The 25141-nt window shown below is 46.7% G+C and overlaps 1 protein-coding gene across 5 annotated transcripts in view; it reads left to right on the top strand.

Moving 5' to 3' along the window:
- The window catches only part of Mamld1 (mastermind like domain containing 1), a 126892-nt gene extending 107178 nt beyond the window's left edge, over nt 1–19714 (top strand). For 4 of the 5 annotated variants that reach the window (XM_026777074.1, XM_005369185.3, XM_026777075.1 and 1 more), the window contains 3 exons: nt 9460–9703; nt 15344–15428; nt 17484–17560. In XM_026777074.1, coding sequence (XP_026632875.1) covers nt 9460–9703; nt 15344–15384 — 285 coding nt within the window. In that variant the 3' untranslated portion in view covers nt 15385–15428; nt 17484–17560. Of the gene's footprint in view, nt 1–9459; nt 9704–15343; nt 15429–17483 lie in introns of all 5 variants that reach the window. The other variant, XM_026777077.1, reaches the window with a different exon arrangement.
- The last annotated feature ends 5427 nt before the right edge of the window (nt 19715–25141 follow it).

The following is a 25141-nucleotide window of genomic DNA, read 5'->3' as shown; positions in this document are numbered from 1 at the left end:
ATCCCCCCCGACACACACCATTTGAGACCTTGATCATAAGAGAAGGGTAAGCAAAATTGAACTAAATTTGATGGGAGCCATTTGGCCTTTCTCTCCCTGAATACTTGAACCCTTCTCTAGGGCTGGAAAACTTTCTAGTACTATTCCTTTATGTAAGGTGTTCACTGCTTTGGCATTCTCAGGTCTTTCTTGAATACTTCCTCTTTTTATATTATCCCAAAGCTTTCCCACTCTTTCTTTATTCCTTTTCACTCTCACATTCTCCATCTGTTTCCAGCCACCTGTCTTCAAGCTGACCCCTTCTGTTTAGTCTATCCTGGCTTTTTTGTCTCTTTTGTTGGTTTTTAATTTTGCTGAGTGTATTTTTCAGCTCAAGAATTTCTCTTCAATTTTTAATTGCGCCCATATTTTTGCTAAGTTTCCTCATTAGATTATCAACATGTTTTCTTTAAGCTTTAAACAAACAGCTGTTTTCATTCTCTATCTAAGCTGTATTCCATACTGATTGCTATCTGGTTAGTTTCCGATACCTTGTTTTCAACACTAAATGAAGTTATATTTTCCCGAAAGCTCTTGATGCATATTGCATGTGAAATCACCTTGGGTTTGAAGGATTAGTTATCATAACAGCTTTAGTTGTGCCTGACTTAAGAGAAATTCTAAGCAGGCTGCTTATTTTCATGTGCCTGCAGTTACTTCCAGTGCTTCAGCACTGGATAACATCCAGGCCCAGATTTGCTGAGAGTCTGCTGTTGATGCATTGTCAACATTTTTAGTACTATACGGCAATCCACATGCTGATTTGTTCCAAATACACTATTGGCATTTGTTAAGAAAGAACTGGAGTGAGGGCCAGAGAGACGGTGCTGCCAGCAAAGGCTCTTATCACCAAATGTGACAATCTGACTTCAATTCTAGGACCTATGTGGCAGAAGGAGAGAACCGACTCCCACAGGTTGTCCTATGATCTCAACACATGTGCTGTGGTTATGAGCACACCTATACAATACACATACATACCTACCTACATACATACATATATACCTGCAGAAATACTTTGGAAAAGTAATGAAAATAGAGCTGTGAAAGAAAAGGAAAGTATCAAGAAAAAATAATCTGCCCCAGCAACTTTCTTTCTGGGGTCAGGGGAGACCCAAATACCTCTCCTGTAGTGGTTGGCCTATTACTATATTAGTAGTATTTTGCCTAGATCTGGGAATACTTGTAATAAGAGCGGCGGGGCTGCGTCCCCAGCACCCCGCGTACCTACTAGCTTATGCCCCGAAATAATTACATGGACACTGTATTCTTTTAAACACTGCTTGGCCCATTGTATCTAGCCTCTTCTCGGCTAACTCTCGCACCTGGACTAGCCCATTTCTAATAATGTGTGTAGCACCCCAAGGTGCGCTTACCAGGAAGATTCTAGCCTACGTCCATCCTGGGTCAGAGCTGCCTGGGAGAGAGGAGCCTGGCCTCTGTCTGAGGCATTTGCCCCAGAGAGGAGAGCTATCAAGTCTGAGCTCACTTCCTCTTCCTCCCAGCATTCTGTTCTGCCTACTCCACCCACCTAAGGGATGGCCTATCAAAATGGGCCAAGGCAGTTTGTTTATTACCAGTGACCTTCCTCCATCAAATACTTGTGAATGGACCAGCCTCAGGCTTCTAATTCGTCATACCTGTGGCTCTTCATACCTTCATGTTGTGTCATAGCCCAAACCGCAACCTGCTGAGATCATTATAACTCTAGGGTCAAACTAAAGGCCACAGTTTTCTGCTCCACCTATTATTAAAGCAGATGCAGATCCTCAGACTGGCTACAACTCACTCCAGGCAATGCTAGCTGGAATAGATATCTGGCCATGCATCTTCACCTAGCCCTCGAGCTATCCCAAAGGCTCTGTTCACAGGCCTTTAATGTCTGCCCACTGTTAAGTTTCATCAGGCTAGCATAAAACTTGATAACCAAGTTTTCTGCTTTATGCCTTGATCTACCAATTATGAATGCAATCTTGGGCCTTGCTCTGCTGCCTGAGGATGAGATGATATTGTAAAAGTAGTTCCCATTGTTCACATAGGTTAATGGCAAAACTGGGTTACATCCGAGGCTCACAGCAAGAACCTATGTTGTCTTATCCTGTATGTGGGGGTCAGTTCATATCTCATCTGGTGTTGATTGAGTCCACATTACAGATCTGCTACTGTGCTCCATATCTGTGCCTTGTGCCATGGGTTCTAAAGTCTAAGAAGACTGACTTGGAGATAGATGTGCTAGCCAAGGTTTGGGGATGAGTTGTAGCTATTCCTCACTGTTTTTCAATGCCTACTCCATTGGCTGCCACCACAGGATTAATTTAGTTGTAGTAGTTCTCAGATCAATAAATGGTACTTTTCTCTAAGCACGCAGGAGTGTACTCCATCTTCTCTGGGGGAACTTAAGGAGACAAGAAGCACCGTGGAATCCAGAGGCTGAATGACAGAGATGGGAGGTGGTGGGGAGGAGAATGGAACACAGAGGCTATAGGGCCATTGGAAAGAACCCAAGCCTGGGCATAAGGGTGGAGGTGCAGTGGCTCTCCATGATGAATCCCCAAGTGTCATGTGTCTCAGCATCTAACTCTCAGGAAGAAACAGATGGAAATTGGAATCGCTCAGTGCTGGAGACTTCCTACTCCTCTCACTCGTGGCCTCTGCTTACTCTGGGTCCTGCTTCCACTAAGCTATTTAGCCTAGATCCACCTTTCACCTTTTCTGCTTCCCTTCCTGGCTTTCAGACAAAGGAAAGTGCCCATTGTTGGGACAAATGAGTCTCAACAAGGTGCTATGGTTATGATCTAGAGTGAGGAGCTCTGAATTCTAGTCTGCTGTGGTGTGGGGAAGGGACTTTTCTTGCTGGGAGCCTCAGTCCCCACTGTGTCTGTTAGCTTTCTACTGCAATAATAGACACCTAAGATAACAAGAAACAAGAAAGAGACAATTGTCTGAGCACACTGCTGTGGAGATTCAAGTGATGATTATCTGACCCCGTTGCTCTAGGCCGAAGAGCGGGCCAGCATGACAGGAGGGGGGAGAAGGGCCTTTGCACTTGTACCTCAGAGCCAGCTGTAAAAATAAGAGAGAAGAAACAAACATTCCAAAATTTCCTAAAGTCTCCCATCACATCCACCTCTGAAAGATCTACCACCTCCCAACAGTATCCAAGATAAGGCCCTGAGCCTTTAACGAAAAGAAATGGGGTTAGTAGTGAGATCAGTCTCTTAGGGTATTCCAGATCCAAACTGTAGCACCCACTTACTAAGTTGAGAGCTGGAAGGAGCCAGAGTTGCTCCGAAGGGGGGCATTCCAGAATTCTAAAGACAAGGTCTTCAAAGGAGGGAAGGGAGGGAGGAAGGGAGGGAGGGAGGGAGGGAGGGAGGGAGGGAGGAATCAAGCAAGGATGGAAAGAAGCAAGCAAGGAAGGAAGGATGAATTTCAGGCAGCCATGTCATAGGAGTCTCAGCAAACCAGCTGCCTGGGTGTCCACAGATACATTACATGGGAAGAAGCACCAGTTCATTGGCATTCGGATCGGAAGTGAGAGAGCCAGCACTGGACACATTCCCAATCTCTTGCTGATAATGTGCACTTCAGGCCCTCAGCTTTAAACTTCATGCCCTGCCCCAAAGCTTCCGCACCTGGAGTAGCTCCAGAAAGACAAATGATTCGTACAGAATACTAAAGTGCCTTTTGAAACTCTAAACTTGAGTTACTCCTTTGACATAGTACTTTTTTTTTTACTACTGCCAGGACTCTCAAGGAAATCCCTTGTAGAATGTGTGTGGTAGATATGAAAGAGAGTATAAAACATCGACCACCAACCAAGGGAAGAAAGAAAACATTGAAAATAGCCTAGAATCTTCCAGGATTCCTACTCGCTGAGAGACCACACTTAGTGCTGACTTCCCAGAGGCAGCTGTGGAAGTAACTCTAAACTCTGGGGAGCTAGGAGAGCCCTGTAGACATTCACAGAGCCAGTCTCTGCCAAACTTCTACACGTGGCTTTTACACAGGCTTTCTGTTCATCCTTACTCATTTTGACATGAGGACCTTGTAGTGTTTTTTAATGTCTAATTGCTTTCTGATTGCAAGAGTAATCTGTTCTTTTGGAACTGAACTTGAAAAATCCAGAAAAGTATCTTTAAAAAACCCACAAACCTCAAGGGATAATAAAATATGTAAATATGAATATATAATAACCCAAGGATAACTCCTGCTAGCATACTGGAGTACAGCATTTTATTTTTTCTACGCAGACATCTATTTCTCATTAGCATATTGCTATCAGCCTGCATATATAACTTTTCCTCCTATATTCTGAAACATAGCATGACTGTGGAAAGGTGTGGAAGATCTCTATGCACTGAGTAGCAGGCAGGGAAAAGTAGAAAACAACCACAGATTGGGTAGAGAAACAAACTCCTGGCCCTAGTTTGTCCCCATGATCACAGTCCACCTACCATGTAGGGACCCTCATTACCCTGATGCTAAGAGAATCCTTCTCATTCTTTTCTAAATCAAACATATGCCACACTATTGCTCTGCTAAAAGAAGTCACAGCCACTACTAGTTGAAGGCCTCCAGAGGAAAGAAAGCTGAGCTTTCCCAGTGCCCCTTTGTCCCCAGCTGCCTTTTAGTGGAAAGTGAGCGCTAAAGCAAAGTGAGCCTAAAGAGAGATAAGAGTTCCTGCCTCCGTACTGGGATATGGGGCAGAACTGTAGACAGGATATTAGGCTTGCAGAAGAGATGGAGCCAGCAAAGGATCAAGTCCTATCTCTACCAGGGTTTGGGAGAGGCACATATATACCCATAGATGCAGAGACCTGCTTATTTCTTCAACACCTCTTAGCCAACAATTTCGGTTGGCCACCACCCCATTTCTCTCACCTCCCAGTACCAGACTATCTGAGGCTCCTGTTCTGGAACATGGTGGAGATTTCGCCACACAGAGCAAGTGGCTTTACCATGTTCCCCTCTGCTGATTTGTGATTCACCTTCTTTGAGGCTGAGTAGTCAGCCTGCTCTACTCTGTCTGGGTGGTTTGGGTGTAAGGGGTTTGTTGGGGGTGCTGCTGCTGCTACTGTTGTTTTCAAATGTGGCCTGGCTATGCTTCCTAAATTGCCCTGGGGCACTGAGTCTAAGCAGGCCTCTCCCCTCTCTTTCTCTTCTATAGTACCTGTCAGCTCTGCATTTTAGCTTCACAAATTATGGTGCTATTATCTCCTCTCCTAGCCTCCCTTTCCTGGTGGGAATTTGTTTTTAAAAGCAAAATGAAACACAGAGGCTTGCTGTAGTTTCGTGGATCTTTGGGAGGGAATGAATTTAGATGCATGCATTAGATCTGCTGTTTAAATCCGGAAGTCCCCAAAGGAAATCCTGCCACTCCCTTCCTAAGCTGTCTGAACTTGCCTGTCAATTGGATGGCTCCTTCTGAACCCCAGGGCCTAGGAGCAGTGCTTACTCTGTCCAGGAGGGGACAGGGGGATGTGAGGTTGGGAGGAGACTACTTCATCTTGGCACACAATGATTAGAAGCCTAGGGTTTTGTTGGTTTTTGTTGTGTGTTTTTAAGTCAGAGTCTGGCTCAGCCTCCAGCTCGGCTACCTGCTCACCACAGGTTTTTGAGCTAGTTGCAATCAGGAGAGAAATAGATGGTGTTCAATTTTGACTCTGGAAGACTTCTGTGTAGCTAAGGTGCATGTTTTTTTTTTTTTGCCTTTTATTTAATGGGGAACAGAAACTGCACCACATAGCATAAAACTGTGATACAAAGAAAAAAGATTTGGGGGGACATTGTAACTCCCAGAGGTTTCTAGTCATAAGAGCAATCTATTGTTTTATGTGAGATCCACTTATAGCATCCCTTCCTTTGCTCACTTTGTGCTTCAGCTGGGGCTTGTGGCGATCTTCAAAGTGCCTTCTCCTATCTTGCTGCACCTGAATGAGTAGTTCCAGGCCATTATGATTGCACTACTGAAATAGGGCTGCCCACACCATTGAACCATCTGCTGTAGTTGGTTCCATGTGCCATCTGCAGGCTTTTCTGCCTGATGGACTACTAAGGCACTGCAAGCATATGCTGATGTTTATGGAAGTTCATTTCTTTATGTTTTTCCTTGTTATTGTCTGAGAATTTCATACATGCATACAATATAATTTGATCACATCTACTCCCATGTCCTGCCCTCTAATTCCTCCCTTGCCCACCCCAACCCTGTTCACTTTCAATATCACGTACTCTTTTTTTAAACCCACAAAATCCACTTGGTGTTGGCTGCATGTGCATGTGTAATACTTATGGTGAGCTCGTGTGTATGACTGCCCTGTTGTCTGGAAAACTCTCTATCACTGTAGTCGTCCACTACCTTTGCTCTTATAATCTTCCACTCAGAGCTTTGGGGGAAGGAGTGTGACATAGGTGTCCCCATTTAAGTCTAAGCACTCACAATCTCTTATTCTCTCCATGTTAACCACTAGTTGGTCTCCATGTTAATCACCATCTATTGCAAAAAGCAGCTTCTCTGATGAGGGTTAAGGAATGCCCTCATCTATGGGAATAGAAATAACTCATTTAATACTATGCTCCTCCAGCACACTAATAGTGGTAGATTCTTCCCCAGCATCTACGAACTAGCCAGCCATGGACTTTGGACCAATTACTAGCACTACCAGGATAGTTTCACCTTGTAGAGAAGGCCTTAAACCCCATCAGAAAGTTGTTGTGCCACACCATAACATCGGTGCGACTATTATACCAGTTAGCATACCTTGCCAGGCCACTTGCTATTGGAGCTCACGGTGTTCACAGCTGAGTGAGGTTAATGATTCTCCTCTAGTAGCATGCGCAGCACCACCCAGTTTAGGAACACTAGTCCGCAGGACTGAAGCTTCCACACCAGCAGCAGCTTGATTTTCTCAGGCTCTGTAACTCAGGTGTATGGCATCTTCAACAATGGGGGCTTAGTAGCAAATTCTGAAGAGTAATCAAGAGTAATGGGGATTGTCTGTAATAGCTGGAATTCCATAGGAGCCCAGTGGCCTACAACTCAAAAAGAAATAATCCATGCCTGGCCCTGAGCTTTTTATTTGATAACCTATAGTATCTATAGGAGTCATCCCCCCACACACACATTATAGGGTAACTCCATTTAAATTCCCTTTATACTTGTATAGGTGTAATCTACAATAACAGGCATCCATATGGTTTATTCAAACATCTTTCATCTTAGTTACCCCTCCTCACACTCCCTCCTCTACCTTGCTCTCCCATATCCTACCTCAGGCAAACATTCCTGATCTATTGTTCCTTGTTTCTACTTTGTACCAAATGTGTTCTTCCCTTCAAAGCCTCCCCTGTGACCCCAGTGTCCTAATTTCTATGGGTAAGTGGAAGTCCAGTCCTTGAGAAATTTCATCACAAAACCTTTTCAAGATGTGAAGTTACAGAGGCTTCCTGAGAAACTTTAAAAAAAAAACAACTTTTATTCTCTATGAATAAAGCTAATTTCTGACTTTTACAATCTCATTGTGGAGTGGGAGAAGTCTTCAGAACCTGAGAAATGTGTGTACCGGGACTATTCCAGCTCCAGTGTTTAAAGGCGGGCTTGCAGCCTCCCACCTACGTTCCCAGCATTATGGAGGTGGAGGCAGGAAGATCAGGAATCCAAGGTCATCCTCGGGTATATTAGTGGGTTCGGTGAGTTTGAGGACAGTCTGGGACCCATGAGAACTGTTTCTAGAAAGCTGCTATAGAATAGTGTTCAGAGTTATCAAGAGCTAAGCATGTAGGGCTGAAGAATTGCGAATTCTAGAAAATCACAGTTTTCCTGTCTCACCCTGATGACCTCTCTCCAAGGACAAATGGGAGCTTGATGAGTCACCCAAGTAGAGTGGCACTGAGCTTGCTAACTGGGACAAATGTTATCAGAATAGCAAAGAAATGTTTGAACTTGGAAAGGGGTTGTTGGCCTGTTTATTTTAGATAGACATGTGTTACTTCTAAAATATTCTGTGTAATCATTTTCTTATTGCCATATTTAAATATATATAATTCATTCCTAAATGACTGGAACCTCCCAGGAACACCTCGTCTATACTTTGACTATAACACTTTTCCACTCCAAGGCTTATTTTCCATATCACAATGTAGTAACTCAGTACATGCTACATGTGGACTTGGGAATGAAGCAAACCCATGTCCACCTCTTGCTTTAGTACTCAAAAGCTGTGTGACTTTGGGCAACTTAATCCCTCTGGGTCTCCATATCCACATCTAAAAAGTAAAGACTATAACAGCCCCTACCTCCTAGGCAGCCATTTGTCAGAACAGAGTAAGACAATGTTTAAAGCCCTAGATTGAGTTAGTTCAGGGAGCACAGAAATGATCAATAAATTTACTGGTGTAGTTTTTATTGTTATTTCAAATAATATATGCATAGGTGACCACTAAGTAATTCTTGTTGTGAGTCGAGTGTTTGTCTTGGACTCAGGGAGTGACCAGTCCCCTTTCCCCTGGGCTGCTGGGTGGACACCATAGACCACTTAGAGCCAAATGAAAAACAAGAGATGCCGCCTGATACAGGACAAAAAGAACATCTCCCCATCATACAGGCTTCCTCTATCCTTTGAGGCATGACTGCTGCTAGACACTTGTGTGTTTGTCAGAGTGTCAAAGCTTTGCTGGCCACCTATTTGAGTTTTGTCTTTGCTAATGTGTGCATCAAGATAAGTTATTTTAATTGCTTATCTGAAGGAACTGGGTCACGCATTTCACACACTCAGAACTGGTGAAATCTGTATCTTGTAAAACCAGATGGCAAGGGAGCTCATGTCCCCAAAACCTTATGGCCTGCCTGGTCAGGGTCTGGTGCAGTGGGGGCTGCAGCTCAGGGCACAGCTGATGGGAGGGATATACTTGACTGGTTTTGTACTCCCCTTAGCATGTCCACACACTAGCACCTGCAGACCATGGTTGAGTTGTATGTTCTCTTGTGAGGGCAGGGTAGGGGCAGGAGGGATCCGAATATGACAAAGTCATTGTCAATGAGCCAGCTAACTGACTTAGCTTTGTTCCTGCTTCCAATGAGACAGTGATTGCTTAAGGAAGGACATGACTTATATGAAATCCTTTTATTAGCATTAAGTATTCCCCCAAACCAACCAAAACACATAAAAAAATCATTGGTGCTCTAGGGAGGAGAAGGTGTCACACAGCAAACACATTTTCAGTGGAGAGAGACTATACCTTCCAACTGGTCCACAGCCAGCTAAGAGTACAAAGATATTTGGTTTTGTTTCCCCAGATCAGTTGATATGTATAACCACAATACTCAAAGAACTAAATTAGTTGGTCAGGTCAGTAACAAAATCAGTCAGAAGCTTTTCGTGGCCAAACAGCTGATGATTGTTCAATCGGTTGTTGTAGACTCATGTAGACAAAGCCTGCAAGCTTGGGGAAGCCAGGCCTCCCCAGGTCAGCCTGGGGCGACAGCCCCCATCCCGCCAGGCCCTGGGGAGTGAGTCCTTCCTGCCCGGCAGCTCCTTTGCTCATGAGCTGGCCAGAGTCACCTCCTCGTACGGCACCTCAGAGGCAGCCCCCTGGGGCAGCTGGGATCCGAAGGCCTGGAGGCAGGTTCCTGCTCCACTACTGCCCAGCTGCGATGCTGCAGGTAAGTCACACACCCCCGCTGTGCCTAGCTTTCCTCATCTGTCAGCTGGGGCACATTCCCCTGCTCAGCCTGCCAGCCTGCCTCATGGGGATTTGGGAGGAACTCAGGAGGTGACAGTTCTGAAAAGTAGGCCCTTTGCAGCCCTTAGGGTTGTGTACTACTATGAGGGATTTCCAGTACCTTCTACATTTCTTCCTTAGAATTCTTTGGTAAAGTGAAGAACTCAAGCAAGCAGAGTTGTCCAAGCCCTTTGACCTTGACCTTACCTCTAGAAACAGTTGCAGATTGCTTAGGGAAGTCTCTCCCATTGGCATCCACCTTCTAGCACCCCATTTGTTTCTTTGCCTGCCTGCCCCTCTGTCCAGGCTGGGAGGGTGCACCTTCAAATCTCCCACCTAGTGCCTGCCTGTCTGCTACCTAGTGAGACTTTAGGAACTCCATCTCCTGAGAGTGACCTGCTGTGGGCTCCACATCCCATACCAGTCTTTGGCCTCCCTCAGGATTCCTGCTCCAGCAGTGGGCAGCTGGACCACCCTACTAAAGGACAGGCAGTCTAGGGGACTTGTTTCAGTGTTCTATACCAAGCCTGCCAAAGCTATCTATTCTATGAATTTAGCTCAGCCTCTCTCTCAATTCTTAGTCTAGAAGGAATGACTCTGTATGCCTCCGAGTCCCATTAGTGCTCACAAGAGCAAGGTGATGAATATCAGCCTTGGCAGATTTTATTTGAACCATAGTTCAGAGCGATTGTTCTGAGACCCGAAATATCAATGGCCACAGGATGTCTGCCCTATCTGTACAGAAACCTGCAGAAGATGGTCACTGGGCTGAGAGGACCTCCCGAGAGTCTGGCCTTTAATGGAAACTCTGCTTTAGCGCACACAGCTTTGTTCTCTTTATCCTGTGTGCCCTGGCCTGAAAGAACAAGCCGTGCTTTCCAGTCGAGGGCTATTGATTTCTCTCTCCCCCGGAGTCGCAGCGCTCCTTAACTGCCTCCTCTTTGGCTGAAACCAGAGGAGTCCTGTCCAACCCCAAGCTCCCAGGGAAACCGAATTATCAAAACCCCAGGAGGCTCCGTCTCCTCTGAACATCGTGCTTTCACCCAGTCCTGCTCAGCTCTTTCTTGGTCCCAGATGCCATGTGAGGAGATTGCTGCTAGCTTGACTGGAATTCCTACTCCTGGCATCACTAATCCTGTGCCGAGACCAGTGCCTTGCCTGTGGAGTGAATGCACAGTGGGCTCTCCACTTGGAGAGACAGCTCTGCATTCCCTCTCAGTCCCTGGTCACTGCAGCCAGTGGGGCAGAGGGAACCAGAGGTTTCGGGGACTGCAGAGACAGAAGACACACAGGTCTCCTCTGCCTGAGGATCATCCCTAGCATATAAAGCAAACACTGCAGTATCAGCCAGCCCTGAAACCACCAAGACTAGGTGTGGGGGGTGCCTATACAGGCAAAGACAGCCCTAAGGTAGAAATGACCAGCTCAAAGTTGGTCATTCACTTTTGATGCCTTGTATTTTGTGGTGTCCCCAGTGGTGGCTTTGGAACCTTCTAAGGGTAGGTCCAGTACTGTAAGTGAAGTTTGTAGCCATATGCACAGGGACAAGGAAAGACCTCAGCAGGCCAGCACCACCACGGATCTTGCCTAATAAAGAAATGGTATGGCACATTTGGTTATAGTGTGACCTGAGGGTTCTGCTCAGGCCTGTCCACTGGGTATCCCTTCACCTGTGAAAATTCCTTTAGAAGACAAACTATCTTCAGTGATTGACTTGTGTTTTGATAATTCCCCTATCTAGTGTAAGCTCCCCAAGGGTAGAGACATTCAGTAATGCTCTTATGATAGGAACAGCTTGGCCCTGAGCACAGCAGCCATAAATATTTGTCAATTGACTGCTAAAGGAACTTCTTGAGTTACCCCTTTGGCCTTATCTTCCCACCTAGTCCTCAGGCAGATAGGATTGAGGGACCTCAGAGTCCTGAGCATCTGGAACTTACTTTCAATTCAATGGAAAAAAAGTGCTTTTCCTTGTGGGGTAATAAAGAAGCTATGCCAGAGCTCATTAACCTTTGGGACAAATAGTTGGTGCTTTCTGTCTCCTAGTAGGCTGGCTTCCATGGGGGACACTCAGAGGGCAGGGACTGCTGAAGAGCACGTTGGAGGTGCCTTGTAGAAAAAAAATGGACCCTTCTCTTTTTCCTTTCCCTTCCTTTCCCCTTCCTCCTCCCTTTTCCTCATCTCTTTTCCCTGTCTCGTTCTTTCCCTCCCCCCTCATTTGTTACATTCTCCTTCCTTTCCTCCCACTCTCTCCGTCCCTCTCCTCCTGCTCCCTATCTTCCCGGTCCTCTTCCTCCACTCTTTGTCTCCTCCCATCTCTTCATCCCTCCCTCGGTGCTCTATTTCTCTAGAGGAGCACAGAGTCGGTAATTTTTGTTCAAATAAGGCCCCAAACCAGGGACCGTTTGTAAAAGGACTTATGTCCAATTTCTGCTGGCTTCTATGACCCTACCCCCTCAGGTTGGAGAGTCCCTTTGTATAACTGTTGGGCAACTAACACCTGATTTTCCCTCTTCAAGGACAGAGAGAAGACCAAGCCTATGGCACAGGAGGCCACAGGAGGCATTAAGATGCTGTTTTAAGCGGCTAAAGCACTTCTGGCATAGCCTGTGCTGAGATCCGTGCTGTAAATAGGCAGCAAGAGCGTTGGGCAGCCCAGGCCTTTTGCCTCTCTACTGCTTGGCATCTAAGTCAGGGCACCAGTGTCCCAGAATCCACCAGATACAAGAGGCACTTTATAGTTTCTTGGGTATCAGCATGAAGCTTCCAGAAAGGCAGGGCCCGTTGGTGAATGTGGCTAAGTGGAGCTGGGAAAGACTGTTACAGAGGAAAAGCTGGGGTCTTAGTTACCAAGACTTTCTGCTGGCCCCAGCCCTAGGCTTCCTAGCTTAACCTGTTTTGGGCTCCCACAAAGCTTGCCTGTCAGTGTCCCATACAAGATTTGTGTGACAATTGCTGCTCTAGAAACTTGACTTACTTAATGACCCCTCCATCTGTGCTTTAAAAAAGCCACCAGACCTGGGCTATCCTTCACAAGAGGGGCTATAAGAGTGTACTGTCACCCAGCAGCAATTCTCAGCCACCATTTCCTCCTGGTCACTGAAACCGTTTGTCATTTCCTGTTTTCTCCATTTTCCTATGGTTCTAATTGTCAGTGTCAAAAGGCAACAACTGTTTTCTTGGGGCTTATCTTTGGAGCACATTGACTCAGAACAAAGGATGGGAGCCTCGGCTGCAAAACAAAGGAAGCAGCCTCCTCTGGAGGCCTGCAGAGAAGGCCAGGAGCCTTCTGTCAGGGACAGCAGGACCTTGGTGGAAGCAATGGGCTCCAGGGCAAAGAGCCAGCCTGCCCATAGAGGACATTCAGAATGGTGGGGGGGATCCTATGGAGCTGGCAGTCAGCACCCAGACAACCACAAAGCTGTTAGACGCTGGCCAGATTTCCCCCAGCCACTCTGGACACTCTGAAATATGTGCTTCCCTGGACAAAGACTTCCCAGAACCCTAGTGATTTTTGTGAGCCTGACCCCAGGTATGCCATGCTCTCTTTCATCTGGTAGGCTAAGTAATCTAGGGTTTGACTGCTGCCATGTCCCTGAACACACTCACCCTGTCCGTCCTCCCCTTTGCCCTTTCCTGCCCTGCCTTGATTTCTGTTGGGCCATACTCTTAGACTCCATCGGCCCCTGCCCCTGCCCCTGCCCCTGCCCTTGAAAACTAATAAGGCAGACGATTAGAGGGAGAATGCAGGTGAGCTTGAATTCACATCAGCACCGTGCAGGCAGAAGTGAATGGAGTACATGCTAGCCAAGTTGCTATGGGCAGTCTTTTCATCACTTTTGAGCCTCACATGCCCCATCAATAATCTGGGGACTATAGATCTTTCCTGGTATCCTTAGGAAAAACAGAAGTGAAAGAGACATCTTTAGAAATAGTCACCCACCCAGAGAATCTTCAGCCAGATTCAAATGGAGTGGCCTGGGCTGGTCATGTGACCCCCTGACTGCCTCTGGATTATGGCCCGATGACAGGAAACAGTGGGTGTGAAGTGTTCAGGACAGTAAGACAGATGCACCCCACCCCAACTCCATACCCAGTGATTTAGTAGGAAGAGGGCAGCTCTGCTGGGCAGCAGAGAAGGAGCCTCCCTCCCCCGGCACATCCTGACTGCCCAGTGCTGGAGGAGGCGAGAGTTCCACAGGAAACAGCCTCAGGGCAGGATAGAAAAGCAAAGCTCAGTCTGGGGGAATCACTTATGCTGTGGTCGTCCAGGTGCCATGTGTTTGTCCTCTGTGCCTTGGCAGGGACTAAGGCCAAAAGCTGCTGCCAGGCTTGTAAGCCAGGCACACTCCCAAGCCCAGGCCTTCCGCCCCACCTATTGCCACGCCAGCCCTGCCCAGAGCAGACAAGGGCTTTTGGGTGCAATTTCTGGAAAAATTGGCCCTACACAGGCATCCCATATCCCAGGATCCAATCTTCTGGCATCTGGGGTCACAGGGCCAATTAGTGACCTAAAGGGGTGCACTTCCTGGCAGCTGCCTTTGATGGAGAAAGAGGTGGAGGTGGTAGCAGAGGAGAAGAGAGGGTGAACCCTGACCTGTGGCAGGCCACACCTTCACCCCAGTCACAGTCAGGCCCTGCCAGCATGAAGGGCTCAAAGCAAGGTGCCATCACTATGTCTGGCCTTCAGGCTGGTTGTATTTTTGACCTTGGTCCCAAGAGCTGATTCCAGACTCCATGCGGGGCCTGAGGTCCTGAAGTAGGGCTCTTCCCCCTGAACCCCCAACCCACTTGGAGATGAAGACAGGAAGTTCCACTCACTCACCTCAGCTCAGGAGGAAGGGAAGTGGCCAGTGAGTATCTGGCTACCCTTGGTGTGGAACGGTGTGTCCACTGAACCATCCAGGACTATTTGGAGCAAGCTTCAGTACCTGCTTCATGACAGTCCTGCAGAAGCGGGGCAGTCATCACCACTATTTGGTGTGATGTGTTCTCTTCTAACCCTAACAGACCCAGCCAGCTCACCAGCCATCCCTTGACGGGAGAATTTGAAGTATTTGTCCCTACCGTCTATCACTTACCATCCTCGGGATATAGCTACTTTATCTCAAGCTCCCAGAGTGGCATGCCGGTACCTATTAGTACTGTGGGTATGGTTTGGCCAAATCAGAGTAGTAGAAGACTGTCACCTCCATCCCTCTACATACTCTACTTCTAATAATGCAGCCTGATGTTAAATTTGCTCTTTTGGCAATCATATCTCACTACTGACCCATCCTGAGCAGACAGACATCCCGAATGCCTAACTGTTTTTCTGTGCTCTCTTGCTGTTGAACTCTGTCTCTCCTGCCCCAATCTTTGCTCTTACAGTTTTTTGGTTTCCTTAGCCCAGATGCAGACTCTTTTATGTCTACTTGTGTGATCTTGCTCAGGAGGGTGGGGCATGCATGCAAGTGTGTGTTGATGTGTCCGCTCATGCTTTTGCTGCGCTAAAGCCGAGTCCTAAGTCCCTCCACAGCGATACAAGGCTGATGTTTCTTGGTATCTGTAATCTAATCTGGCCTTTCCATCTTCTGTTTAGCAAGAGAAGCAGAGATCAGGTCCTATGGCAATGACCCCTAAACAGCGGAATATTTATATCGCCCAGCAGATGACTCAACTTCAAGGTAAGCAGAAAAGATCAGTGTTCCTAAAGGAGCCAGAGAGGTGGAGTGCCAGTTCATTTATGATTCTACAGTTTTTGCATGTGGTGTTAGAGGGACAGGGAGAAGTCTGAAAGTCACATCAGTTGTGCCCTGGGTAGAAATCTAACACTGAGAGTAGTTCACCTGCCTCTAAAGCACTATCCATCCCAATGGGAGGTCTGATCGTAATGGTTTCAGTATAGCTTTAATTGAAGAGGGTGATTAAACAAAGTCAGATCCCTTAAGTCCCCCATTCTGTTGTTGCTCATTGTTATCAGAAGATAGGGTCTCTCTCTGTAGCCCCAGCTACTCTTATACTCCAACTTTCATTGTGCCTCAGCCTCCAATGTGTTGGGCTTACAAAAGTACATCACCATTGCCCCACTTTCAATGAGAAACAAGCCCCTTGGGACCCCGCCTTGCCCTTCCCCTCCAACACACATGTTCCAATTTATTTCTAATGGGTTTCAGGGTCTTTATATGGAAGGTATGGGGAATGAAAAGGGAATTGGAGATACCCTGCCTTAGATATTGGTTGTATGTGTGGGGACGACCTCCCATAGTCTCCACGGATAACTAAGGGTTCCTACCCTACATAACAGCTATCAATGCCATCCACTATTGGCAGTGGTCAGAAAAACCCAGCTTCTATTTCATGGAGCTTACAGATGCACCAAGGCAGCCTGAGTTAAACAACTCTCCAAGCTAGTGCAATGATCCATGAGTCCTGAGGAAGCAGTGCTCAGCTGGCTGGCCCTCGCACAGGCGGGCTACATCTTTATTTCAGCCCCCATGCTACCTAAACATCATTGTTCCTTAGTACTTGTGCAAAATGCAATGGTCCCTGTGACCTGGTAGCAGCCAGGGTTGTGTCCCCCTGACCAGACTGGAGTGGCCAATGCAATCAGGCCTGAGTCATCAGAAACAGGACTCAGGGGTCAGCCTTAGGAGGTTGGACTATAACCTAGGTGAAACACTTGCTTCATGCTACAGAAAGGTCCTAGGCTAGGCATGTTACAAGTAAAGGGGAAAATCTATTCATAGCATCAAGCATACACTATATGGGAGATCACACAGGCCAGGACTGATGCTTCCTACTTGATCTAGAGCAAAGTAGACAACCACCGTCGGCCTCAGTTTCCACCTCACAGAGATCCCAGGAAATATGACAGTGGGCCATCCCGATAATGAAGAGAAAGTAATCCCAAAGTACTGCCAGTCTCTCCACCACGACTGTTCCATGACATGAGGCTTCCAAGTTTCAAGTATTTAGAAAGGACCTCACTGCACTTCAGATGACAAACATGTGAGCCTCTGGTCCAGATGCTGAGGCCGCTTAAGCTATGGAACTTAGACGGAACAGAATACTTCTCTCCCCTGTGTGTTACATTTGTCAGGTGGATAAAGTCCTGTCTTATGTTGTCTAAGAGGCTGAGCTTTCTTCTCAGGCCCCTCCCCCACCTCTCCCTTCCTTCCACAAAATAGGAACCATCTGTTGAGGGATGGATAGTGCCAGGATATTAGAGCAAATGTAAATACCCTGCCTTCACAGAGCCTCCAATATACATGAAGACGCACGTCAAGTTCAACGTTATCCATTCCTTGGAGAGCAGTGGTTCTCAACCCGTGTGTCATGACCCCTTTGTGGGTCAAAGAATTGAATATTAGATATCCTGTATATCATATATTTACATTATAATACACAACAGTAGCAACATTATAGTTATGAAGTAAAAATGGAAATAATTTCATGGTTGGGGGTCAGCACACATAAGGAACTGGATTAAAGGGTCACAGCACTAAGAAGGCTGGGAAGCACTGACATACAGTGCTCTGAGAATGGGCTGTTCTCAGAAGATCTTAACTCGAGGCTACTGGCAAAGGAATGGGAATGAGGGAAGTTGGGAGGGACTGGGAGAGAGAGAGAGTCAAGGGTGGGGGCAAAGACTACATTGTGCCTGTAGCTCATGCCCAGTGACCACAGCCCATGTTCAGGACACCTTTGAAACTAAAATCCCTATGCCTTTTTCCATGCAGCAGTACAAGAACAACTCATCTCCAAGTGTATCCAGACGTATGTGAGACCCCCATTCAACCAGCATATGATGCCACCCAAAACTGAGCTCCTCCAGGACAATCTGATTCCAAGACTATTACCACCCTTTAGTCACATAGGTGTTTGCTCATCAGCTCTGAAGAAACAGCAAGTCAACATCGGCTTCCCATTTCCCATCTCCTCAGGCTTGGGTCAGGATCCCCTGAATAGTCTTGGCTCTGTGTGTCCCAAAGCCAAGGCCATGCCCCCAGAAGTGCCCCTGCCCAAGTTCTGTGTCAACCACCTGGGTAGCCAATCCTTTACTTCCCACCAACTCAGCCTCCCTAGTGTGCCAATGATGTCTCTAGTGTTTAGTAATGCAGTCTGGGCAGTGGCAGCTGCAGCTGTAGCCACACCAGTTTCAAAGAAATCACCCCTGAGCCAAGTAGATATTTGCATGCTGCAGTGTTGTGATAGTAGCACCATCCTCTTTGCCAAGGCACCCATAAGTGTACCCCCAACAGCTCGAGCATTTCCATCTCAGCGGATTGTGGTCCAGGCCAATCAGATAGCCCCAGGAGTCAGGCCTGGCCAGAAGGTGCCTGCGGCTCTGGTTGGCCCCAGATTCAGCTTATTGAGCAATCCGAGCCTTGTGCAGAGCCCAGCACAGGGGCCAGTGCCTGTACTGAGCACCACGCCCCTCCAGCAGAGCATGGCCAGCTGCTCTCCCTTGAGTCCCGTTCAGGGACTAGAGCCGCCAAGCTATGTAGCTGCTATTGCTGCCACCAGCCAATCCCCAGGTACCTTGATGAGAGCTAGCACATCCCCTGAGCCACAGGACAATGTCTTGCCTCAGGCCCAGTCCCCATCCAATGGACTGATCTCACCATCATCTGCAGGCAGTGAGGTGAATTTCGTGGAAGAACTTTTAGAAGGCTCCAGTGTGGCCCCAGATAAAGACTTGTGCAACTTGAGGCTGATAGATGACATTCTGCAACAGCGTGCTGCTGCCCCAAATGCCACAGCACAGAATGCTGAACAAGTCACCCAGGGTGCCAAGGAGCTATAAATCAAAGCAGGGTGCCCCAGAAAGCCCCATGCTCTCACTCAAAGGTGTTGCCTGAATCTGCAGCCCATGTGAAACTGGCCCTAGACACCCACAGTAGGCTCCCAGTTCCACTCTGAATCCTGTCAACCCTGCCCATCCCCCTGTCAACCTGATGAAGAAAAAGCAGGTGATTTTTCAAGCTACTTGTACATATTTGAAAATTTTGTAAATGGTTTTCCTAATCATAAATGACAGAAGTATTTATACTTGGTTTTGTGGCTTTGTAAATAAAGTGGCGGCTTTGGTTGCAATAGAATTGTGTTTATTATACATTGTTCCAAACATGCAGACTGTGTTGTTCACTCCAGTGATACCTTGTTAAACCAGGTGGCTGAGTCACTGAGGTTTTCATGCCACAAGAGATGTGGATGTGACCAAGAGGTGTTGTTGTGCAAACTGACAAATGCCAAATAGAAGCCACTTGGTCATTAATTTCCACTCCATTACAATCTGTGCTACCCCGTGTGACTATCCTATCTCTCGCAAGCCTTTAAGTCTCAGCTAGTTCTTTCCTAATGAGAATTTACAGCAAAAGTCGTGGTATGAGTAAGTGGCTCACAGAGACACTCATGGAAGGCCAAGAGCATCCTTTAGGGTTGGTTGGGAGAGGTGCAGAAATAGCCTTTGAGCTGAGTTTGTGACCTGGCCACCTCAAGGAACTAGAGCGTTCCCTTCCCTTTGTCACCTGTGGTGACCTTCAGACGCAGAGAAAGCCCCAGCTTTAGAAAGCTTTAGTGTGCCATCACAGAGTGATGCTTTAAAATCTGCTTTAAACCATTTGACATTCATTTCTATAGAAACCTCTGTAGTTTTGGGGGGAAAGTCTGGAAACATTAATAGTTGATTTGGGGTTTGTCGTTAATGGCTTCTATTTGCAATTCTCATCATGTATATTTAAGCGTCAGTTAGAGAAACTCCACAGCCACTGTCCTGTAAACTTTTCGCAGTGTCCAGATCTTGTGTAATCACATTTTAATTGCCACCTTGTATTTTGATTCTACAATTGAAATCTGGCATCTGTTTCAGGCCAGTGCATTTTTGTTGTTGTTGTTGTTGTTGTTGTTGTTGTTGTTGTTATTTTGTTGTTCCCCCTTTGTTCTGTAATAAACAGCCAGGAGAAAAGTGTCTCTGTGTTCTCATTTCCTTCAGGGAGTCTCTAATTCCCACAAACCCTAGTCATCTATGACTTTGGTGCCCTCAGAAGCTGCTTCTATCCTATGAATCACAAAAATGTTGCAACAGAGTCAGTGTGCATGTATGTGTGTGTGTGTGTGCGTGCGCATGTGTAGACATGTGCACATGTACACGCATGTGCTGTGAAAAGTTTTATAATTAGGGCCCAGAAGCAACTCAGTTTGACCTCAACCCTTCATCTTACAGAGGCAAAAACAGGGACCAAGCAGCCACTTTGAAAATTCCAGACTGGGGGCAGGAGTGGAGAGGCACACACTCTGAGATCCAGAGACTCCCAACCATCGTCCTTCTACCTTGTGGGAACATGTACTTTCTCTCCTTGGCCAGCCCTGCTGCAGCCCTACCCCACAGGCTAAGTGTGGCTCCATACAGAATGAGCTCCTGCTTCATCCGCGTGAGATGAGGTGGCCCCAGGAAGTGGGGAAGATACTGCAGACAACAAGCCACAGAGGGCCGGATCCAGTTCTTCTTGCAGAGAGGGTACCCATACACAGAAGTTTAGTAAGAGCTGACCCTAAGATGGCAACATGCCTGGCCCCACTGCTCAAGAAGTAGACCTGTACTTCATAGACAGCCTTAAAAGCCCAGTAGTATGTCTAAGCAGCTGTGCACACTTGCAGCGTGAACAAAGGTCTGAAGTCCTTTCCCCTGGTTTGGTCTAACTTGCACCACACCCAACTCTGTTCATTTGGAAACGTGGAGTCAGAAGAGTTCAGCAACAGTACAAGGAAAGGTCAAGGTGGCCTCCTCTTTGGGTCCAGGCCACTAATGGAAAGGCCTGAATGATATCTGCCTCACTTCCTCTGGAGGAGGAGCTTCATCCCCAGGGTCCCAGACCCAGCCCTTTTAAAAAGCCTGCTGCCTACAGCAATGTGGGAATACAGCCCCCCCCCACTCCCTTTTCTTCTCCCAATCAAGAACCAACATCTACAGCCAGAGACTTTGCCCAGGGTGATCAGTTCCCGCTTAGTCAGATGCAGCAGAGACAGAGACACCTGTGTGACTTAACCTTGGGCCCTCTCCATCATGGCAAGTGCCTTTCAAAGAAGTTCACCTGATTGTTGCCTCCTCTGAAGCGGACCCTAATAAGACCTTTGCCTCTCCCATTAGGTGGACAGGACCTAGCAGCAGGTAGCAGGAATTCATAAATGAAAACTTGTCTTCCTAAAGGAGATGGGGAGCCAATAGTAGCACAAAGCACACATGCATGTGCAGAAGAACACACACACACACACACACACACAATGTAATGACAAATGAAGGCAGACAGAAATTATAAGAATATATTCAGCTTTAATTAGGGAAAGACTCACAGAACCTGTCCAGCAACTGGAACCCAATGTAAAATACTCTCATAAGATGCCCACACCCAACATTCAATGCAGTGACTAAGGACAAAGGTCCCCAGAGGTAGAGTAGCCTCCTCGATCAGTGACTGAATAGAAGGCATTCAGAGGAATAGCCCTTATCCAAAACTCCATGGCTTTGTTGGCCGCTGCTCACACTGGCCTCCATACTGCCTGCCAAGCATTTCTTTTAGGTCCAGGTAAGGGACATGCCCTATAGTCAATCATTACTCCCTATAAGGACTGCTCTTCTGCCTGAAGCCCTCCATTGTTACAGGCATGGGTCAAAGTCTGGAGGATATCCACTGAGATTACCAGGACCTTTTGATTTGATTTGATTTGATTTAACAGTTTTGTGAGAATGTCTTTTGTGAGTACTGTGTTTATATCAAATCCACCCCTCTATGCCCCCCTCTAACTCCTCACATTTCCCTTCCAACTCCTTCTCAAATTCATAATCTCTTCTCTAATTTGTATCATAACATATGTATGTATACAAATACAACCTATTGAGTCCATTTGGATTTGCATGTACACACATGTGTTGAGCCAGGGATACATGGATTGTCATAGAAATAGAGACAGTTTCTTTAGTAAGAAAAAAGGCACCCGAGAATGGAAGTAGGCTAAAGAATTGAGATAGGATCTGGGGCTCAAAAGCCCTGATCCACAGGCATCAGGGCCCTCTGTAAGTCATTTACATGGCATGTACATTCTTCCACAATTGAACATCATGTCCCTTTCTCATGTATGCTATCCCTTACACATAGGCCCTTGGTCGTAGGTGGTTCCATTCCTCTTTTATCATTGATTTCTTTCATTTATTAATCTTGATGCCTCTTTCGCCTCATGCCCTACTGTCCTGCCGCATCATCAACACATCAAGCAGGCCCCAGCTGTCCATCAGGCAAGCCACACCTAGGGCTCATGGGCCCTCTTGTCCCTCCCTCTCTCTCAGTGGGTCCAAGAGAAACAAAAGTTGGGTGGCAGGAAGCTCATTGATGCTTTGCTGGTTGTGATGAGATTCAAGTGCATTGCTAATTGCATATGGTTGTCATGTGGTACTATGAGCTAGTCCTCAAAATCTGCCAGTCCCAAAGCTGAATTACATGTCCTGTAAAAACTCCCTCCAATTTCTCCCAAGATGCCTCCTTAGCCTTCTCAAGAACACCAGAGGTTACAGCTATCATACCTCTTCCAACTTTGCCAGTCCACTGTGATCCAAGAGAAAAGTGGAGCTTGATCCACTGAATTGCTTCCATCCTACAATCCCTGAGGCTCAAACTTTCCAAGTCACCTACCCTGACAAAGTCAAGGCTGAGCAGGGGTGGGCCACGAAACAGAACAGCTCTCTGGTCACTTTCTGTCACCTGAAGCTCCTGCCCTCACTGCACTCCTAAACCAGTGGCTGCTGCGTGCCAGTTGTCCCAGGTCACTCCTTCTTAGAGACATGTGCTCCCTCTCATCTAGCCTCCAGCCTCTCCTCTCGAGGCCCCTCCCAAGTACACCTGTCCAGCACTGTCCCTTGCTCTTTGCTCACTTTTCCAAGGAGTGCCTGCTCTCACCTCCCTTTTCCTCTCACCCCAACTCAGAACAATCTGGCTCCTGCTCAGTTCCTCCCCTAAGACCTCTTCTCAAAACAACTTCCTGTCCCCATAAAGCCAAGGCAAGCTGCTTACTTCCCAGCAGCAGTAGGGAGTGCCCCTTCAACGGAGTTATGATGCCTCTGGACTCCTGGGAAGGTTCCCCTTGGACAGGGCAATGGGCTACTCCTTCTCTGAGGTCCCCAAAGAGATGCTGCCCCTTGTACTGCTTGTTCTCAGTTTCCTAGGATGCCTTCATTGTCTCCCTATCTTGTGACTCTATCTTTGGAGACCACACCCAGCATTCTAGCACCCCAGTAGCTGCTCAGTATCTGAGCATCACAGCTGAAAAGGGTGCGGTTCATCAGGTCAGGGCTCTTACTTTCAATTTCCTCATTGATCCCTGAAAAACTGGTGCAGAGCAGTTAGTATTTTCATTGTTTTGTTGAAATAGCTGACAAAAAAAAAAACCCTTAAAAAAGGGTGGTGAGGTATTTTGGCTCACAATTTAAGAAAATTTGAGAAAGGGCCCATTTTTGGTGGAAGATGCGGTGATGACAGCACATGACAGCTGATCACATTGGACATACATTATCTACATGCATGAAAATGCCATCATAAACCCCATTAGTATGGATAATTAACATATGCTAATAAGACCTTTTAAATTTTAGTATTTTGAGAATTTCCTGCATAAGTACGGTATTTTCATCATTTCTACCCCTCCCTAAACCCCTCCAACTCCTCCTATATCCCTCTTATTCCCTCTCAAATTCTTGACCTCTTCATTGATAATTTTATACACACGTCATCATCACCACCACCACCATCTACTGAGTCCATTTAGTATTGCTCACATGTAGATGTGTTTAGGACTGACCATTTGGAATAGGGTAGCCTTTCAGGACATTCCTTGCTCCTGGAGAAAACTGATTTCCCCCTCCCTCAGCAACCACCGACTGTCTGTAGTGTTTCATCTGAAGGTGTTTTGTAAAATTCCTCCCAGCCCCCTTGGCATGGCAACTGGTATGGTTATTATACAGGTCTTGTTTCAGTAACCACATTGTTGAGATTTCATGAGTGCAGCATCCCTGTTATGTCTAGAAAATACTCGGTAGCATCAAGCATCTTGATTTCCTGGCTTTTACATTCTTTCTGCCTGCTCTTTCATGATGTTCTCTGAGTCAAAGGTTTAGGGGTTGTATTGTATTGTACCAAGCAGAACTGATTATGTCATGGTCAAAATTCTATGCATTTTGACGAATTGTGGGTCTCTGTAATGGCCTTTATCTGCTTCAAAAAGCAGCTTTTTTTTTGATAAGGTATGAGAACTACGCACATAAGTAGATATAGTATCTAGAATTCAGTTAGTTAGAAATGATACTGATTTAGGAAAATGGCAGTCATAGGTTCTCCTCTAGAGTCCATGACCTGTCCCCTCTCCTGTCACAAGTAGTTGGCCAGGTTTACAGTGTCAGGCATGAATTCCCTGCTATTGAGTGGCCCTTTTGACCTCCTCGGTCACTGCACACATGCAGAGCACAGACAGTCTTGCAAGCAAAATACTTAACCACATACAATAAAAATAAATAATTCAAAGAAGAAGAAGAGACAGAATTGCCCATGGGAGTCATGCTGCCACACATTCAGGGTAGGTCTTTTCACCACCTGCAGAGGTTTGTGTCCTTAACCACGCCCACTCTTTCTTCCATGATGACCTCTGACTCTAAAGCCATTCTAAATCCTATCAAGTTGACAATTAAGACTTGTAGGATGAAAAACCTTGGGCACTGCTGGGTTCCTCCCATTAAAGAACCTGGTCTAGAATCCCACCACCAGCACCAGCACCCCAGTAGCACACTTTACGCCCCTCCCCCAATCGAAAGCTCTTCCTTGAGAGAGGCCTGTAGGACAGAAGCTATGCAGTGCTTGACAGTTTCTAAAGAATACCAGAAGCCTGACAAGCTTCTTCCAATGCTAAAAGGAGCATGTGTTTCTACCACAAACCACCCCATCATCTCCCTCCCTAGCACTGAGGTCAAACTCTGGGAACCTAACAGAAGTCCCTAGGAAAGTGAGCCACCATGCTCTCTCTCTCTTCTCTTACAACAGGGTCAGACCACTTGGGAGGGAGATGTGTCCAGGACCTTTTATCTGTCGCTTGTACCCCAGCCATGAAAATCATAGGATTGGAACACATGTTCAAAAGCATGCTTGTCTTTCCTAGGGTGGGGCCATTCTGATTCAACTTATAAAAGTAGCATCCCTGCATCAGACTTTTTTTTCATTATTATTAGGAATATTTCTTTTTTTATTTTATTTTATTGAGAAAAGGAAAAAAAAGTTTCAGCCTCCTCCCAGCCTCCCATTTCCCTCCCCCTCCTCCCACCCTTCTTCCCCTCCCCCCACCTCCTCTCCCCCTCCCTCTC

The sequence above is a fragment of the Microtus ochrogaster genome, unplaced genomic scaffold (genome assembly GCF_000317375.1).
Source record: "Microtus ochrogaster isolate Prairie Vole_2 unplaced genomic scaffold, MicOch1.0 UNK45, whole genome shotgun sequence".
In the NCBI taxonomy this organism is placed as follows: Eukaryota; Metazoa; Chordata; class Mammalia; order Rodentia; family Cricetidae; genus Microtus; species Microtus ochrogaster.
This window is presented reverse-complemented; position numbering and strand designations above follow the sequence as displayed.